At 38.1% G+C, this 20,380-nt stretch overlaps 2 protein-coding genes across 3 annotated transcripts; both read left to right on the plus strand.

Annotated features, from left to right (window-relative positions):
• Positions 1–172: 172 nt before the first annotated feature.
• On the plus strand, positions 173–11,730 carry LOC103385171 (uncharacterized). 2 transcript variants are annotated; one of them, XM_017035699.2, is made up of 23 exons: positions 173–251; positions 1,859–3,291; positions 3,601–3,765; positions 3,867–3,965; positions 4,354–4,573; positions 4,678–4,722; positions 4,890–5,005; positions 5,124–5,261; positions 5,456–5,563; positions 5,648–5,777; positions 6,502–6,924; positions 7,008–7,052; positions 7,682–7,761; positions 7,958–8,070; positions 8,299–8,482; positions 8,683–8,767; positions 8,855–9,000; positions 9,281–9,371; positions 9,538–9,686; positions 9,869–9,954; positions 10,077–10,146; positions 10,241–10,362; positions 10,515–11,730. In XM_017035699.2, exons 1-23 carry the CDS (start codon positions 233–235, stop codon positions 10,771–10,773), a joined length of 4,326 nt encoding a protein of 1,441 aa, XP_016891188.2. In that variant the 5' UTR covers positions 173–232; the 3' UTR covers positions 10,774–11,730. The 2 variants fall into 2 exon arrangements, with proteins under 2 accessions (XP_016891188.2, XP_024915454.1); XM_025059686.1 differs by lacking the exon at positions 173–251 and having other exon boundaries at positions 259–3,291.
• Positions 11,731–14,234: 2,504 nt separating this feature from the next.
• Positions 14,235–16,964, plus strand: mapre1 (microtubule associated protein RP/EB family member 1; the record flags this gene model as incomplete). Its single annotated transcript, NM_001294210.1, is given in 5 exon segments — positions 14,235–14,355; positions 15,938–16,083; positions 16,285–16,486; positions 16,602–16,711; positions 16,811–16,964. Coding segments are annotated over 5 exon segments (733 nt in total), but the record flags the coding sequence as incomplete, so codon positions are not given.
• Positions 16,965–20,380: the final 3,416 nt, after the last annotated feature.

A 20,380-nucleotide genomic window follows, 5' to 3' on the forward strand; every position in this document is an offset into this window, starting at 1 on the left:
CCCCTTGCTATCATATCGCTATAAAATATAAAAATTCACGTTTTTCCAATGAAGTTATTTGTACTGTACATGAAACTATTGTGTTATTCGTTTGTCACTATTTGTCGTACTTTAGATGTAGTCTTTATTTTGTCCACTGGGAGCGGGAGCTGGTCCGGGGGGAGGAGCCGGGTATAGCGTGCAGGGTGCTGTGTTAGCCTTGTGTTATCAATTGTTTAAATACCCGCACGGAATGGAGTGGGAAGGTCAGGGTAAGCGAAGTGTTAACTTTTTCAACACGTTAGGACGCCTTTGTCTAAGCCATTTAACATAGAGTTGTTTTACGGTTGTCTCCACCTTTCACAGTTTATTTACGCGAACAACTCGGCAACTTTTGTGGTTTTCAGAGTTTGAAACTAGAATGCGCTTATAACGCTGTGAAAGCATGGAAAGTGGTCACTGGGGTATACCCTGCTACCCTACGCAAACCGGTCGTAACTTTTATACTCGCGTGTCTTCGAATTATCACGAGTTTAAAATATAAAGCTTAGCCCCGTGTGTACTGTCGCCAACGCTGTTTTGATTTTAACACTTTTGTAATTAATGTTGAATATAACGCGTGTTGCAAATGCAGCCCACATGGCTTTAAAGTGAATACATAATAGTGAAATAATAAACTGTTTTTAGCATTTGTGTTATTGGTCACACCAAGAAGCTTTATCATGGTTGGCGTGCTTTAGCCTTCAAATACTCCAACATGGTATCCCATTCGAACAGTTGTACACTTGTATGTTCGTCTACAGCTGTTCCACAATCCGACTCTTTTATGAACGGCCTCAGAGAGTTCCGCCTGGAGCTCGTACAATCTGATCCTGGTTCAGCTGACACCAGTACACTGAGCGTTTCCGGTTTCGGACACTTTCTATTGGTCGGATTTTACCCGCCCTAATGCGATTGGTTTAGAACATCTGTTGCATTCGAGTGCACAATGGTAGTAAGAAAAAGAAAGAAGAAAAAGTCGTACTTTTACGTTTGGGACGTGTTATGCTTAAGTTTAACATCTTTGTAGTTTAACATATTTGTATTACGAGACCTGACAATTACATGTGGGGCGATAACATTTTAACCATTTTAACTTCTCTTGTATGCAGCATTTAGAACACTAGAGGTCTGACAATGCCCGATTTGAGTCGCCGGGTGTTGTCTTGTACGGTTACTCCACTTGGACAAACTTTATTAGAGGCGAGTTAGAGGTTGTTTCTGTCCGATTTCAATAGCGCATGGAAGACCGCTGTCATCGCGTTTACGTAACACATTCTAATACCGACAAACGGGCCGCGAGGTATAGCCTGTAACTTAGCTATAATGATGTTGATGATGTTTGTCCAAGTTGTTTACTGTTATATAGCCAAGATAGCGGTTGATTTAACCCAGAGTCTGTCACTTTCCAAGGAGATATTCTGCGTTTGCTTTTTTCCCCACTACCACATCGTGTAGTAGGCATGTAGGCAGTAAGCACGACTATTCTGGTTTGTTTTTTTGTTTTTTGTTTTTTTTTACTGTTCAGGACAGGGGTCACAGAACATATGCAGTTTAAAAATGGACGTGAATCAATTTATATACTTCTATTGTCAAAATAGAATGTTTTTATTAGTAATATTTCATAATATATGTTTAATAATTTCTATACATTTCCCCAAAAATTGTACCACTGTCACCACAGGAAGCTTTTTGATTAAAAGTACAGTACTTAAATACATGGGCTGTTTTTTAATTGTTTTTTTTTTTAATTAGTCCACTAAGTCACATATGATTGCTGGAATAGGTAAATTGTCATTGTGCTTTGTTTTTTTAAAAGATGATTTGTTTTCCTCCTCAGGCCCACCTGAGAAACTGGTGAATATTGAAAGGATGGATGGCCAATCAGTGGGAAAACAGATTAAAAAAGAGCAGAATGAGATTTTGACAGAGTGTTCTGATGTAGTTGTGCTGCTTTCTGATGATGATGATGTAGTTTTTGTTGCGGAGGACAGTGTAACTGAGAAAATGGACATAACAATGGAAAAAGATCCTTCGGAAATTAAAAAGACAGCTGGAGCAACAGTTGACAAGAAACCTGAACTGAATGATTCTCATGACAGCAAATCTTTGCTGCGCTTTATCAATAAGTACTGTCCAAGTAAGGTGGACCCAATTGCCTGCTTGTTAGACACTGTAGTGAAATGCAAAACTACACCATACTGCCTCTATCTGTACACAGATGTAGACTTGGGCGGAGGCCAGAGCACAAGTGTCATTCTGATTGGCTTTTATGACCTGATACATGGGACCAATGTAGTGAGGCTTTTCAACACTTTGCAGTTGAATGCTGACCCACAGTTGCTATCAAACTCAGACATGGACACGGTCTCTGTGGACGATGCCCAACGTCTGCTAAACACACTGAAGAATTTAGGTCTTTGTCTATCTAACCTTGCAGTGTTTTATTATGATGCTCCTCACACAGGATTAAGCAAGGAGGTCGAGTCCTTGTTTAGGGATCATAATCCAAAGTTGGTGTCGCTTTGTGGCCTTCATGGTATTGCAGGAAGAGCCTGCCAGTCTGGGATTTTGGCTTCCTTTAATTGTGTTTTTGACCTTATAAGAGACATCCACCATCACTATACACGCTGTACCTCTGTTAATGACAATCTGAAAGAAATCTTTGTCGGAACAGAAGACTTTGACCCGTCCCGTTCTATCTCGTCGCAGTGTTTGCATTTTATACAAATTGTGCAAAGGATGGTGGTAAGATGGAAGGATTTGGTGGAGTATTATAAGTCACTGACTCAGGCGGAGGATACTGAGTCTATCAGAGTTCAGCTGGTGGACTATAAAATTAAACTCTACTTCCTCTTCCTGGCCAATTCATTGGAGCCCATTGGCACTATCCAGAAGCTGCAGCAGTTTGGCTTAGCAAAAGTTGAGGTGGAGTTTGGGCTTATTTACAAATTAATTGACACATATGCAAGAAGTATCTTTAAACCTACCTTTGCGGAGTTCTTCAGTCGCAAACCAGCGCTGCATTTGCTCCAAAACAAGCAGAAGCTGCTCCCATTGAATCAAATCAATGTAGGCACTAGTGCTCGGAATTTCCTGTGGGCCACGGCTGTTGTGGATCTGAGAGAAGAACAAAGATCTGAATTCCTGGAGCTTGCAATAGCTTTCTATAAGACTGCACTGTACAGTTTAACAGGAAGTTTTACTGAGCATCGTGGACTTGCAACATGGAGGAATATTGAAACTATCCTGCAAAATCCTGAAAAAATACAAGTAAGATTTAATTGAAAGAAATACATGCACTCAATCTGATTTTTAATTTTGCCATAACTAAAAACATTTACATTAATTTTGATATATTTCAACATATTTCTGATTGTAGACCAGGGAAAATAAAGGGCATATAGAGAAAATGGACATATAAGCAAGTAGACTTGACAATTTACAATGTAGAGTATTATTTTTAACAATTTGTAATATCTGTAATTTCCATGTGATCAATAAGGTATATCTGTGTCTTTTTTGTTTCCTAATGTCAATCTGATTGGATTTCCACAAGTGATCCTATTGTTTTTCTAACAGGATAATGCTATTTCCAGACAAATGCTGTCAGAGTTGGCACATCAGCTGGGTGTGTATGAAAACATTTCAAAAGAAACAAATGATTTGGGAAATGAATACTTCAAATACCTGAAGACACTGATGAAGGTACAGCAGGTGAAAAGACCAGGACACGTCTGGGCCAAGGTAAACCGGACAAGACATTTCTAACTTGCAACAGCAGTGTAATAACTACAGTAAATGTGTGAAACAGAATGGGATTAGATGATTTTTCTTTCTCTTGTCAGACCCTGAAAGGCCTGGTTCCAGATTCCACTCTGTGCAGATTTCTCCTGACCCTCTTAGCAGTGCCACACTCTCGCTGCCGGAAACACTTGTTTGCTAGGGTAAATGTTGCCCATTCACTGTCGATATATGTGGACAGTAACAACCAATGATGGGGGTGGACAGCCTGTAGGAAGAGAGTTGGTAGTGGGTGCTGGTTGGACTGGTTGGAGATTTTCATTAGAATTTGTTAAAGACCTTTGTAAATGTTTTCCACAAATTAGACCTAGTTTAAGTGAATCAGCCGTTTATTAGGTCAACAATACATGGCTGGACAGTGGAATATTTGGATATACAGTACCTGTCATGCTGTCAGCCTTTGAGGCGTATTGATCTTATATATTCCACAATTAATAACTCCATTATTGCATCCATTTTGTAGCCCTTAAGATTACATCAGTGAGCTTTCACACACAACATTTCAATCAGACTTTGTGTTCTTGTTACAAGGTGGTCGATTTCCCTCCTGCAACTAGAGAAAGCCTGAAGCCCACAGCACAACCCCAGCCATCCTCTGTACCGTGCGGTGGTGCAGACAGGATGGATGTAGATGACGACGAAAGTTCATCGAGAAAAATGAACAGATTGTTGGAAGCAGCGTTGGAATCTACTCCTTTGTCTAAGCGACACAACAGTACAGATGACCCTGATTACACAGATGATTCTTCTGGTATGATTCTGGGCAACAATTAAAACAAACATGATTTCTTCACATATGCAACCAGTAATGACAAACCTGTCCATAATAATGACCAGTGCAATTATGTTTTTCAGATGTGGTCGAATTAACATTTGAGAGCTCCCCAGGCAGCCGAAAGAGTAAGACATTTTATAACTTAAAAACAAAAACAGGGGCCTGATGGGCTGAGGACTTGCGTGTGTCTACAAAAATGTAAAGCATGATCAGTTTTCCTACTTCAACACTTCTAAATGAAGTAATTTCTCTAACAAGGTGAATATTAATCTTAATATTTCACGGTTTTCAGAAGCGCTAAGGCCACGGCACTTGAAAGCATATGCTTTAAGCAGCAGTGATGATGACGATGATGAGGATGACAACTCTGACAACAGACTCTTAACAACCAAACAGCAAAACTCAGAAGTACGTCAGGTTACAGCCAGTTTGAAAGTTCTGCTAAACATAAGTCTAGTTTTAATATTTACTCAGTAAACATTTTATGTTGTGATGTGTCTAATTCTACTTCTACTGTTTTGCACAGTACTTGAGCAGACAGCTTGTCTGGGTCAGCGTGGAGGGCCGTCCTCCTTGGCCAGCCATTATCCTACCCTTTGAAGAACGGACTCAGCATCCACAGAAAAGAATAGTGGAGTGGTATGGACAGAACATGTGCTCTCAGGTGAGTAGCATGTGTATTGCCTGTGTGTTGTTTGAGCAGTATTACATTTGGACAAAGTTTTGATTTGTTTGAGTTAAATCATATGTCTTGTGACCATGTCTGCTACGTTGCTCATTACCTTTTTATCTTATTATCTTTGCCTAAAAAAATACTGTATGTATTTACTTAATTCTTCAACTTGATTTATTTCCCAGGTCAAAACAAGGACTTTGAAACCATTTGCTGACTTTGGAGAGCTCTTCTGTGCCAAATCCTTTTCCACCCTCCTCAACTACCACGAAGCCATTTTTCTGTCACTGCAGGTTTGACAGTATTTCACACACAGGTTTCTCTGAAACTGTGTTTGCAACTCATGTATTAATGAACATTATGTTGTCATATAATAGGAGGCTGCACATCGTTGTGAGAAAACGTTTTCAGCAAGTGCAGAAGAGAGAGATGAGCTTGTGCAGCAGATGTTGGACTGGGCCTTTGCAGGATTTCAACCCACAGGACAGGATGGCTTTAAACCAACAGGTATTACAAATAAGATTTACCGCTCCCATCATGGGTTCTGTCCCTAGTCTTTTTGTGGAGTCCACATGTAGGAGGTTAATCACTCTAAATTGATTTGTAAATACAAATGTAAGTGTGTATATTGTTTTATTTGTGGCCTTGTGATAAAATAGTGACGTGTCCAGGGTGTAACCCCACCCTCACCTGATAACTCAGGAAGGTTATACTTAGAGAAATTAATGAAATGAATTATAAATTAATTTATTAACAAATTTATTGTACATCAGTGGTCACCAACTATATTTGTTGAACAACCAAATTTTTTCTGCACAGACACCTTGTGGGCCGACTCAAATAAAATGTAAAAAAAAAAAATCCCATTTTTGTCTTACAATATTATTTGAAGTTTATTGTTTGTATATATTTTAAATTTTAATGCAAAACTGAAAGAATATTTAGCCTTCAACAGTGGGGCCAACACGCTATTTTCTCTTTGATCCTCACAATTTTGGAATCTAGTCACGGGCCGGATTGGACAGTTTGGTGTGCTGGTTTTGGCCTTGCAGCCACTGGTTGACCATCACTGCTGTAGAGAATCAGTGCTGCTCTGTTGACGAGACAGCGATAAATACAGTATTGCGTTCTTTGCACACAATACTGTTGCATGCAAAGAACAAGTTACTTCAAATACAAACATAGAGGAATATGAACCATTCTCTGATGTTTTGATTTCTCTTCTTCAAAGGATCTTTGTTAGGCTTCATATCTACAAGCAACGGTGATGCAACTGTCCCGACAGACTCCACTGAGAGGTCCTCTTCGAAAAGAGACGATGGAACAACTGGAAGGAATGAAAGATGGCAGGAGAAGGTGTCTGGAAGAGGAAGATGGAACAAGGCCAAACAAAATAATCGAGAATGGAAAGGAGAAAATGATGAGTGCAAGGAAGGAGGATGGGAGAAAGGCAAGAGAGGATGGAGGAAAGGGCGGGGAAGCGGGGGATGGACACGAGGGAGGGGAGGGAGAAAGAAAACACTTCAGTTTGACCAGGTTGATGCAGAGATGCCTCCAGATTTTGTGCAACAACAAAAGAAAAGCTTTGTAAAAACGTACAACAAAGTGAACCACACTAGCGGTGACTACACACAGCCGGACCAGAAGATCCGAGGTAACAAACCATTCAGTTTATTTTTACATAACATTTATTATATTCATAGATTTTGCAATTAATGATGAGTTCTTTGTTTGCAGAGGAGATCATTCTGAGAATCAAGGATAAGGAACTGAATATCGAAGGTAAGTGTTTAGTAACTACAGAAGTTTGATGAAAACAAACATTACATCAAACAGAGGCCTTGAGTTTCTTTAACAGCAATTAATTCCATTTTTATCCATTAGGAAAATAAGCAAAGTTTTTCATTTATATAAAAGTTGTTATAGTTCACATTATTGAATAAACGTTTAACAGAAGCAAAATTTCAAGACTTCTTTTCCAAGTTACAAACCCTGTCATCTGGTCCATTGATGTCTGGTGGGACTGTTGTAGGCAATGTCAGCTGTGTCGACAAGAAAACTCTTTGTTGCAGAGTTTGGCCGTGCTTTTATCAAAGTAGTCATCAGTCTGAAAATTAAAGGCTGTGCATCTTTTTCATGGTCAGCAGATTAACTTAACGTACATTACCCCCACACCAGTGGACCAGAAATTAGGGCACTGAGAGAGGGTGTGATCAAACAACATAATAAAAATGCAGTAATTTGTTCAGTGTTTTTGTTGTTTTTCTTAAAAATGTACTGTCTTTCCCAAAAAAGACATTCTATCACTGGTATTGTAGTAGAATTGTGAACATTTTTGGGTGAGCTCTGACCCTGTGTCATCATCTATTTCCTGTATCATTACTGAGCTCTTCTATGATTCGTTGTTACAGAATTCTGTTTGTGCTGTGGAGCCGAGGACATAGTAATTTTTCACCCTCTATTCAAAGGTGGCCTCTGCCTACATTGTAAGGTATGTAACGAAGAACCAACACCCTGCTACCTCACCAGCAGTAATAATTATTATTGGAATGACCCAGTACTTCTCGCTCTGTGTGAGAAATACCTGCATCCTCAAAATTCATTTCAAACCAATCTGACCAACAGCTACATATTCCTTTTTAGACTGTTTTCTTTGGCTGTACTGAACTGTCTCTCTCTTTTTTCAGAATAACTTCACAGAAACACTATACCGCTACGATGTGGATGGATATCAGTCCTACTGCACCATCTGCTGCTATGGACTGGAGGTCATACTGTGTGGCAATGACAGCTGCTGCAGGTCAGTCTAATCCTCACTTTTTCTACAGAAAATTGTCTTCTGATTTCAGTGCTGTTTGTCTGTTACTAGGTATTTAATTAGATTGAAACCACTATATCAGAAAAAAAACTTTAGTTCTTGTTACTAGGTATTTAATTAGATTGATATATCAGAAATATATCACTATATCAGAAAAAAAACTTTAGTTCCAAGATCCTTTTTGTATCCATGCCTGTTTTCTGTCTGCAGGTCCTTCTGTGAGGACTGCCTGAATATCCTGGTAGGTCCAGGGACATTTGACTCTTTGAAGGATGAGGACCCGTGGATCTGCTACCTGTGTCAGCCTCACCAAACCCATGGTTCTCTGGTCCCCAGAGAAGACTGGAGTGTCCGAGTTCAGGAGGTTTTTGCCAACAACAGTGCCATGGAAGTTGTGAGTGAGCAACACTGGAACAATCACTTTGACAGACACACAAACTATAAAAAAATATTTTTGTCCTGACGTGGCTGTTTAAAAATGCCGTTTCCTAACAAAATAAAAGTTGATTAAAATATATATAATATATATATATAATATATATAAAAAGCATTTAATTAATAAGAAATCACTAATTAGTTTATTTTCTTTTTCAGGAGCCACATCGGGTTTACCCATCAATCCCTGCTAACCTGCGCAGGCCAATGCGAGTTCTCTCTCTGTTTGATGGCATAGCAACAGGTGAGTACAGTCACCCTTATTTCCTCATCTACTGAATGTAGAAACACCCCCTTAGTATAAATGTGCTTTTACTTTACTGTTGTTCAGGTTACCAGGTGCTGAAGGAACTTGGCTTTAAGGTGGAAAAATACGTTGCCTCAGAAGTCTGCGAGGACTCCATCGCTGTGTCAACTGTCAATCACGATGCAAAAATAATTCATGTTGGTGACGTGCGTTTAATCACCAAAGAACACGTACGTCAAAGTTTCACTCGTATTGACCAAGGACAAGAGTAATTTTAAACTATTTTTTTTATTCAGTCAAAGCTTTTTCCTGTTTGAGTCATTTAAAACCCCAATCCTCCTTTCTTAAGTACGGGAGGGACTCAACAAGGCAAATTAATTACAATATTATGATTTTACTGCCTTTATGTATTATCCTCATTATTTTAAATTACCCAGATTTGTAGTTATCTGACAGATCAGGGACTGTTAACTGATTCATACTGCACTTTATTTCACTGTGTCTTTCCAGATTGATGAGTGGGGTCCATTTGATTTACTGATTGGTGGAAGCCCCTGTAATGACCTCTCCATCGTCAACCCTATCAGAAAAGGCATCTACGGTATGTTTTTGTTCATTATAATTGGAAGTCAACCTAATTAGATAACATAAAATTAAATGATTTGATAAGTTCAATGAGCAAAAAAAAAAAAACATATATAAAACCTGAACAATAATTTTGGAGTTTTCATGAATGTCATGAATGTATTACAAAATGCTTCCTGCAGAGGGCACTGGCAGACTTTTCTTTGAGTTCTACCGCATTCTTCAGCTGCTGAAGCCCAAAGAGGAAGACCCCACTCCATTCTTCTGGTTATTTGAGAATGTTGTCTTCATGAATTTACACGACAAAGTCAACATCTGCCGCTTTCTTGAGGTCTGTCCTGGTTTAGTTTTATAAAGTTTATGGAAAAACGTGTTTTATTTTTTCTCTTACTGTTTTCTCTGTTTTCTTCCATTAACTTTCATATCAAACTGCTTTGATTCATTTTCACCCACTCCCCTCTCCCCCCATTTTGTGGGGGACTGCACTAATGCATTTCTCTGAATCTTTAACAGTGCAACCCAGTGCTGGTGGATGCTGTCAGAGTTAGTCCGGCCCACAGAGCTCGTTATTTTTGGGGGAACATCCCAGGAATGGACAGGTTAGTTATTGATTTTGTCTGTTTATTATATCTAAATGTGTGTTTTATTTGTTAAGCAATACATTTGGCCATGTCCTTTGAAATACTGCTCAACTAAAATGTGTCGTCTTCCCTATTTTCAGACCCATCACTGCTTCTCAGAGTGACAGGCTAAATCTCCAGGACTGTTTGGAGATTGGTAGAAAAGCCAGAGTCAGTAATGACTTTATTTTTCTTCTGTTGAGTGTGTTCTTTTCATCTGCCATCTTTCTATTTTATTTTTTGATGAATTGCATTTATTTTTAAGGTGACAAAAGTGAGGACAATCACCACCAATCCAAACTCTCTGAAGCAAGGCAAAGAGGTGAATCAGCTTCCAGTTCTCCAGAACGGCAAACAGGACAGCCTGTGGATCACTGAGCTGGAAAGGTAGGCAAAAAAGTTCACACTGGCCTTCACACAACATTCATGTTGTATCATTCTGCCCCTAAATAATCCACCTGCTCTTTTCAGCTAGAATGCACATTATTCCAAATTTAGGAATGTTTAATAACACTTATTGTACATTGCTGTCAAACCAGGATCTTCGGTTTCCCCAAACATTACACTGATGTGCGGAGTATGAGCAGACAGCAGAGGCAGAAGGTGTTGGGAAAGGCGTGGAGTGTGCCAGTCATCCGTCACCTCTTTGCTCCATTAAAGGACTATTTTGCCTGTGAGGAGCTGTTAACGACACCCACCTCGTGTTCCACATGTTCCACATGTTGCACGTCTATACCTTCCACTACTCAACCATCCCCATCCGCTCCTCTCTCTCCAGAAGTACCGCAACACAGATAGAGGGGTGGTTTAGTGTGTGTGCGTGAGTGCATGTGTCCACAATTAAGCTTTTGTGCTTTACTGACACACAGTCACTTTATCTTCGCTTTTTAAATGGTGTCACACAATGGCCGTACTTTCTGGGAATATTAGCTACTTTGGCTCCAAAGCTGCTCTTTGTCTTGGATTGAGTGCTCATGTCCTCCAGCCCTTGTTCATGTTGAATATATCCATTTTGTTTTTTCCAAATGAGGTCACTTTTGCTGCGAGGTATCTTTGGAGCTACTCATTTCAGTCAGATCTGGTGAAGGCAACAACAACCTCTTTATTAGGTGTTAATTATTTAGATTTAATTTGTTTTTAGCATAAGGCAGTACTAATTATACATTGTTTTTACAAGGACTAGTTAAATTTTTTTGATTATGTAGAAAAAAAATACCTCATGAGATTGTTAGTTTTAAAAAAACTATATTTTATTGTTATAGCGTCGACAGAAAAACTCAGCTGCTACTTCCTCTTTGTTTTATTCATACACTCCCTTGAGAATAGCAGAATATATTTTAATTTACATATATGTTAATTTACTTTAATTTTTTCATTTTAACATGTTGTGAAAAACTGTTTCCTGAATTTTTAATGTAATTGTATTTTAAACAGTGGGTTATTGGCTAATTGTTTAGCTTTATATGTAGATGACAAATGTAGATTGTTCTGCAAAGAATAATGTGACAAATGTTACTCTTATAAGAACCCATACTCAATTTACTTGACCTGGTTATCAAATGCTCACGTGTAACATTTTTTATCTTGTGTGTGGAAATAGTTTGTCAAATGAACAATGCTGCATCTTTTGTGTATTTAACTTTTGCACAAACAATTGAGTTTTCTCAAAGTAGAATGTTTTATACTGATCGTTTTTTATTAGCTAACAACATTTTTTTTAGTTTTTCAGTACATGAATAAAGAGTCTTTTAAATAATTACATTTCAGAATGGTCCGGGGCAGTGTCCCATTTTATTGTGTCTTCTCTGTGACATATCTGATAAGTCAATGCTTATATTTGAAACCTTAAATTGGTTGCATCCCAATTCTGATTCTACAGCATGTTGAACATTCTGGGAATGCTTCTTTGTTTTGTTTTTGGTTCAATTCTGCGTTGTAGTACCTAAACTGGCCACGGGGACAAGACTGGCTATATTTAATGCCCTTGTTATATCAAATAGAATAGGGACCAAAACATTTCTTTTATATCATAAATATAAAACAACAACAACAACAATGTAAAACGTTAAAATTTAAAACGTTTATTTATGGTCATAAAATCATTTTATTAGAGTACTTTTGTTAATGTTTTGTACTTGTAAACTGATTCATTGAGATATTAACAAATGTATTTGCACCATTGACCTTGTTAAAAATCCCACTTTTAATTTACAATTGTACAAGTGACACAAGGCAGGCGGTAATTTTTCTTAATATGTACATATACATATACATATAAATATATATAAACATAGAACTGTACAATAGAATACAACAACAGTGTCTCCCCTTTTTGTCCAAAGCAGTTTCCCTTTTATGTATACATTTCCTGGTTTTTAAAATCAAATATATATGTCAAATATATAAAAGTGCACTAAAACTACAACCCAGCAGAGCATATTACAAGAAAACGGTACTCTCAACAAACGTTCTGGTCGTCACATTTTAGGCGTGCCCTAGTCTCCTCGACGTCACGACTCCATCTTTCCGCTGCCGGTAGAGTGAACGTGAAGTGCCAAGAAGAAAAGATAGAAAGCAGAAGTAGCGATAGCGGCCGAATAAGCTTACGTCTGCCCTTAATGACATAGAAGCACAGTCGAGATCGAATAAATAAAGAGCTGTGGAAGTCAAATCGACTGTTGGTGAGTGTAACTGTAGTATCTAACGGATTTCTTTCGCCAGCATGTGAAGAGGCGCGGAAGCACTGCTAGCTTACACGTTAGCCAGTGGTTTGTGAAGAATCACATATACCGTGAGGGGAATTTAGTGATGCGTAGCTAGTCAAGCGGCTTGCGAGGTGTTCATATAATCATAGTTTTATATATGGAAATGTTAAATATGTTTTGCATGGTCAGTGTTAGGCAAACAGAAGCTTACTCGGTGGCCGCTGAGTTCAGGGCGGGGATGCTGTCATGACTGGAATATTCAGACTCGCCTTAGCCGGTTATTTAATCAGCGTCACTAACGAGGGTAGTCTTTGTTAAGATATTTGTCGTTGTAATAGTTATTTTAATAACAAAAATCCACAATCCAACTCTAATTTAACATTCATAGTTCAAACAGACCGAATATTAGCGGGTTAGCTAAGCTATCTTTTTAAAGAAAGCATAGCTTCCCATGACTGAATTAATGTGGCTAACACTAGCATCAGAGTTCCTGAACGGGCCCAGCAGCTGTAAATTCCTCTAAAGTTTACACAGAGACGCGTACTAATCTCTTCATACTCGTCATATTTGGGTAGTCGCGGCTTTATTTTTTTTCCGGTCGCCACATTATTTAATTATGTTTTTGATATGTTTCAGTTTAAATTTGTGGTTTAAACATTGTTTGAAAATTAATCATTCTCGTCTCTCTATGAATATGCGAGAGTTGTGAAAGTGAAGCATACAACCATTTTATGTCGGATTTAAACTGAATGAAGTCAGTGATTTTTGAAACGTTTGTTTTTATAAATACGAATACAATTTAAGAAATTTGCTCCCGTTAAAAGCGGTGCAGACATTCGTTGGCTTATGTCGCCAATGCAAAAGGTAAACAATGCATTCGGTATTAAACTCATTCTTTGTACGAATAAGAACCTGTTCCCTTAATTTAGCACTCAGAGAAAACTGTCCACCCTGTAGGACATCTTTCATTGAACAGTTGCTGTGGTTTATTCTTCCACACCTTACAGCTCCTGCCCAAGCATGTAGGATAAAACAGTGAACTCAGCAGTTGCAAAACACAAATGGTAATTAGTTTGTCTACTTCAGTATACATTACAAAAAAAAATCATTCTAATATATTTAAATATTTCTAATAAACTGTATTTTAGGTGAGTGTATATACCCACACATCATTAGGAAATTATTTTTTCACAATTGTATATATATTACAAATCTCAAAATAAATTTTGTTAGCCAGTACCATATATAGTTTGAGAATTTGCTTCCACAAAAATAATTTCTGAATTAAGAGCTGCAGCTGTTCTACATTTCTGCATGCATTAGTCAGAGCTTGGTCATACGGTATTTTCTTCCTTCACAAACAAGTGTGAGGTGATCACTCTCTCACGATGGTGGCACAGTGTCACAGATCCAAACAAATGTTAGCCTCTTTTAAAGTCCTTGTGTCAATTGGCTGATCAAATAATTTGCCTGAGTAAGTGGTTTTGGAGAACTAGACTAGGAATATGTATAAAATTATGTATTTTTTTTCTCTATTGCAGCACGTGAGTGACGATGGCTGTAAACGTTTACTCGACCTCAGTGACCAGTGAAAACTTAAGTCGCCATGACATGCTGGTTTGGATCAATGAAGCGCTACAGATGAACCTCACCAAAATTGAAATGTTGTGCTCAGGTGAGAGAGATGTGTTCCTTCCAAGAGTCACTCTGAAAGAGTCCTGGGAAAGTCTGTTGTTTGAAGAATAGATGGGTGTGAGCGAGTGAGAGGCCTTTCATGACTGTGGGACTCTGTTTGTCTTGAGGTCTGTTACAGGTCATTCATCCTGATGTCAATCAGATTACAAACAACGACCTTAACCCCAATTAAATTCATTCTCTGAAGACTGGAAGCTTGATCAAATTAAAAGTAGTAAAATATGTAGATGTAATTAGCTGGTGTCAATTTATGAGGTACACCTATTACCTTTCAGCTGAATGACACCATACATTAGTTTCTAAAGGGTGAGAAAGTCCCTTCCCAAAAACCATGGCTATTAGTGATTGAAGCCTGAAGGAAACATGACCCTTTCGTCTCCCCGCCTGCGTCACATGACCTTTTTTGTATCACGCCCATCTGCCTGCACCTACTTGATACTCTTTTTTTTTTTTTGTAGACGTATACCCCTAAATCCTCAGGTGTAGATGAGCATCTAAGACATGTTAGTACATTTTGTATTAATCATATGTGGAAAGGCATGTTTTTTGACATATTTCTTTACTAAATTGATTGTATTGAATAATCTTTGAGTTAAAAATATAACTTATAGAAGCTCATGTAATTTTATACATTGTAAGGTACCTGGTGTAATTATATTCAGCATTTCTTTGGGTGAATAAATATCCTGCTAATATTTAACTGCTGTTACAAGTGGTTACCAGTAAGTGGTGTTTTAATTAAGTGTACATAATTTATCCCTATATAATGTAAGTCTGCCTTAAATACATTTTTTTGTGTATTTTTCTATATCACTCAGCCATAGCGTCAAGAAAGTGTGTATTTTTACTAACCATAATTTTGCTAAAAAACACCCAAGTCCTCAAAATATAGGTGCCAATATCCTGAGCAGCAATAAAGCAGCGTATTTTTTGCAGATTGAAAAAAAAGATGCCACACTGACTAGTTTTTAAAATTGATTCTTACGATACATTTCAGTTCCCATACCAAGTTAACATTATTTTAATTGACTTTATTTTGTGTTATTGCTAAAGCTTGTCTGTGTAGGTTCTCAGTCGTCCAGGTCATTTTATCCAAAAACGTCACATCGAGGAGGCAACTGGACGGAGTAGGTTTCTGAAGACGTTTCACCTCTCATCCAAGCAAAGTTGAACTTTGATATTTTAGATCACATGGAGAATGTAAGTGCAAATTTACTGTTAGCTGACAGTGTTTCTGCTTGACATACTTCCACAATATGATAGAGAGGTTTTGCATATCCTGCAGATCACTTTGGTGCAAAGTTACTGATGGACCAGTTTAACCTTATAGTAATTGTGAAACAAAGAGCAATGAAATCCTCTTCCACTATGTGGCAGCAGATGGTTATATAAACCAAGAAAAGAGCTGTTGAAGAAGATCTTTGTGTCTTTCTTCAATTTCTGCCAGTATATCAGCGTAGTCTTCAACTAAACATTTTTAGTAAATTCAAACTAAAGAATATTATTATATTTCATATTTCCTTCCACATTTAAGGGGATGAAGAGTACATTTTGTTTTTCAGGTGCTGCCTACTGCCAATTCATGGACATGCTGTTTACCAACTCTGTGCCTCTCAAGAAAGTCAAATTTGGTGCCAAGCTGGAGCATGAGTACATTCACAACTTCAAGCTACTACAAGTCTCCTTTAAAAAGATGGGGGTGGATAAAGTAAGTAGAAAAACACACTTTCACCTTAGTTTATAAGAAATATAAGAAATAATACTACTAAAAATAAAACATGGCATATAATATTTAAACTATACACAAAGACAAATAAAACAAGACTTACATCACCTCATCATGATTAGCCAATAATGTAATACTCATGCCTATCTCTAATGCTGTCATTACATGTCATTTTTCTTTCAGATAATACCGGTAGACAAACTGGTGAAGGGAAAGTTCCAAGACAACTTTGAATTTGTTCAGTGGTTCAAGAAGTTCTTTGATGCCAACTATGACGGGAAAGAATATGATCCAGTGGAGGCGAGGCAGGGCCAAGATAGCATGCCTACACCTGCTCAAGCTTCATCAGCTCTCAACAAACCCCCAAAGAAAGTCACGAATCAAGGTCTGAGCTGTGGATGGTCAAATACACTGACATTTAGGTTCAATTAGCCTCTGTAACCTGTTGTCACTTTTGTCAACAATGATGTGACAACAACCTTTTATTTCTGTTTTCTCAGCTCCACAGAGACCACCTGTAGCCAAGGTGGCCCCCAAGTTGAATCCCTCCAGTGTAAAAAAGCCCGGAATGGGAGGAATGGATGAGGAGAAAGTAGAGCTGATAAACGAGGTCAGGCTCCACAGGCAGTCTATGCAACATTTTCTTTCAACATCTGAGAAAATTATCTGGTGTATCATTTGTCAATGTTGTCTAACTTTCATCCCACAGGTTGAAGGCCTAAAATCTACAATTCATGACATGGAGAAGGAGAGAGACTTTTATTTTGGGAAGCTGCGAAGCATCGAGCTCATTTGCCAAGAGAAGGAAGATGAAGGCGACCCCACACTGCTGAGGATCATGGATATTCTCTACGCCACAGATGTGAGTAGGACATCTGCCATTTGGTTGGCAGTAAAGCCATCTAGTACCAGACTTGTCAAAGTGACTTAGCATTATTACAACTCTTCTTCGGCTTGAAGTCACAAAGGTTTTTTTATTTAAGTGCAGAGCTGACCTATTGAAAACAAGATTCCTATAAAAGGAACATATTATACAGAATTTGGTGCAGGTATGTATTCTATGTGTCAGTTTAAACAAGTTTGCTAGGTGTTTGCCAAAATCTGAAAATGAGTCTTGAACTGAGTTGTTCCGATTGGCAGCTCCAGGTCCTTCACGCCTCTCTTCCCCTCCCTCTGTCTTCCAGGAGGGTTTTGTCATACCTGACGCTGAAGAACAGCCGGAGGAGGAGTTTTAATATTCAAGGCTACAACAACATATCACTCAGATGCTCCTGGTCTTCTGCGAAGCCAGGACTGCCAGTTTGGTTTCTTGTTTAACACCAAACTTGATCTAGACTTGTGGCCGCTTTCTTCTCTACCACTACCTTCTGTGAACCTGAAAAATCCTGCTGGACTTTTTTTTTCTTCTTGTATTCCTTGGTTCTTCTTGATTTCAAAATATTCAGTACCAATTCTGCCATGGTCACTGCCTCGACTTCCAACACACCGGTCGGCCTTTAAGATTTCCTCTCCTCCCATCACCCAGAATCCAAAACTTCTGACAACCAGATAGCAGTACTTACCTGGTTTCGATGGATTCCAGTGTGGGAGGGAAAGTTCACAGTGGTGTTCTCTGTGCGTGTGTTTGTGTGTGCATGTGTGGTCAAACGTGATTTTATGTGTTAAAAAAACCCAAACAATATTAAATTAATTAAACATGACAAATCTCTGGCTTTTTCCCCAAACTAACTCCAACTGTTGAGGTTTGTGTGTGTGTGTGTGTCTGTCACTGCAGCCCGCTGGTCCACGTCACAAAAACTAAGCAGGAGGTCCAGCTTTGAACTGTTTACTGTACGTTTGTCACCTGGTGCCAACTAAATTCCAAATCTGTCAAACCAGACACATTGATGATTTTCAGACGAACAACCATCATGAACCAGGTGATAAAGATATGAAGGAAAAGCAGCTGCACAGTTTTTTAGATGCTGAAGACTTTAGGGTTTAGCCTGAGATAACCGCTGGCTCCACTTGGTCTTTTGACTAACTCCACCATGGACACCAGTTCAGTTGTGTCCTGTACATCTTCAGAAGGGCTTTTGTAAATCCATGCTATCCTTTTGTTACTTTTGTTTCCTTTTGGTTTTCTGTGTTAAATACCCTGTTTTGCACCTGTCTGTCGTGTTCCCATCTTTTGATATATTTGTTTTTCTCATCTTCACCTGCTCACTTTGGTTTTTTTTTGTTTTGTTTGTGTCAACATTTTTCTTCTTTCCAGCCACAATAGAAAGAATTTTTTTTTCTTCTTTTAGTTTTTGTGAACTGGCTCCTTTTTCTTTTCTCCAATGCACAAACATGCTCCTACTTTAACGCTTTCAAATTTGTTGTAAACAGGAATGTGGCTTAAAAGTGTCTAAAGTCAGCCATTTTGATCAAGTTTAACTTAAAAACAGCATAATTAAAAAAACAAACAAACAAACAAACAAACAAGACTGTGTGAATGTTTTTGTATGTATTTTTGAAAACATCTGTCTTAAGTAAAGTGCACTGTTGTTACATCAGTGGCCTTCAATCTGCCCCCAGCCAATTTTTTTTTCCTAAAGGAGAAACAAAGCTGGTGAGCAGCCACTTTACACTGTGATGTCTGACTTTGGTCACTGCAGGCAGTCACATTTAAGACGATACTAAAAACTGAAAATATGCCGGAAGGATGTTTTGTTTCATCTTTCTTCAATATAGCAATGGAATCAGTGTGAAATCATAAAATAAAACGTGCCTATTTTTTGTACTTCCTAACATAAAATTGACCCATTTTATTTCAAAAGCATGTTGATGTAATTTGAGACCATTTATTTTCTCTTATTACTACTCCATACTATCCTATGTACAATTCAACTTCTGTGCGAGCGTGTATGTGCCGTCTGGTTTATGATTTCACACAAAGCCGGCTTATGCCCGCAAATTCACTTTATAAATGGCCTTATTAGGTAAGATGATTTTTTCTCTCAAGGCATGTATTTTTCATATTTGTTTATTTTACAATAAGTCTCTGCTGTTTGGGGTAAATGTTTGTGCTGTTTTGGTCATTTTTAAATGTGTTCTGAAAATAAAGTTCAGGTAAGAAAAGGGTTGGTGGTTTTGTTTTTTAGATTCTCGTTTCTAATGCCAATAACATTTAATATGGGGGTCAATGTAGGGAAGGTTTCTCAACCTTAATATTCAATAATCTAATAATAAAAAAGTTGCCTTAACAGCTTGGGTTGTAGATTTACTTGCAGTGCACTGTGTACAAAACCACAATTGAGAACAGTTCCCTGAATTTAAACCAGGCCGATAAAACATTACTTTTTACAGATGGACACAAATCACTTCAATACTTTTGTACCACCATTCAGCTACCAGGTGTTTCAGGGAACTCTCTCTCTCTCCGTCCACAGTGTGGAGCAGTATTCAGAGTAAGAACAATACCGTGGAATAGATGTCATGAATTCTGTTTTTTATTTTGCTACCGTAAATGTTTGTGATTTGTCGTTAAATAGAAGTTTACTGTATAATTTTCTCGACAGGATGAAGATAAGAGTTCAACAACAACAAGCTAACTCTGGTGCTTCAACGCTGAGCAGGAACCTCGCTAAAAAAAGCTCTGACTGGGAAATGTGCTGTTACTCTGCTCAGCTGCCTGCTACTCCAGAAAAATCAATCTCCCCAACCTCAGGTAAATGACGATATTCGAGATGTTTAAACAGATTGTCCTGTTGAAAGCAATGTTTGAGCTGCACGTGTATCAGTGAGTGTTTTAGGTGTACTTTCCCTGACGGTGAGTTTGGAGGTTTTATTTAAATGGATTGCAACAGCTAGCGTTACAATTACTTTTTATTCACTGGCATCAACTCTTGAAATGTTTATGCTTTACAGTTACAAGTTACTTTTTCTCTGACTATTTACACCACTACTGGGCTGTCCTATAATAATAACAAGTAAACACATGAAATTACGAGGTTAACGTCGTAATATCATGAGAATAACTTCTAAATGTTACGAGAATAAAGTCAAAAGGTTTCAAGAAAAAGACTTGCGAGGCAAAAAATCATTACGTTATGTGGGAAAAACAAATAATTTTAAGTGATTAAAGTCGAAAATTTAGATTGTGTGTTTCGGGCGCTTGAGAAAAGCACACAGAGTTAACTAGGCGTGCGTCACAATGAGAAACGTTGAAAATCTTGTGCAGAACACTTTAGTATTAGGTTTACAAATCGTTTTCTCGTAAAATTACAATAAATATTTTTTGGGGTTTTAAACACAA

Source organism: Cynoglossus semilaevis, chromosome 10, assembly GCF_000523025.1.
Source record: "Cynoglossus semilaevis isolate Cse_v1.0 chromosome 10, Cse_v1.0, whole genome shotgun sequence".
Taxonomy (NCBI): Eukaryota; Metazoa; Chordata; class Actinopteri; order Pleuronectiformes; family Cynoglossidae; genus Cynoglossus; species Cynoglossus semilaevis.

Bases quoted from the DNA above. Each gene is read 5' to 3' on its own strand.
- LOC103385171 (XM_025059686.1), top strand. From the start codon at position 1,789: ATGATTGCTGGAATAGGTAAATTGTCATTGTGCTTTGTTTTTTTAAAA. The intron at 3,966-4,353 runs GTAAATGTTGCC...TCTTGTTACAAG, and splicing joins GGAAACACTTGTTTGCTAGG to GTGGTCGATTTCCCTCCTGC. The intron at 7,053-7,681 runs GTAAGTGTTTAG...TCGTTGTTACAG, and splicing joins TAAGGAACTGAATATCGAAG to AATTCTGTTTGTGCTGTGGA.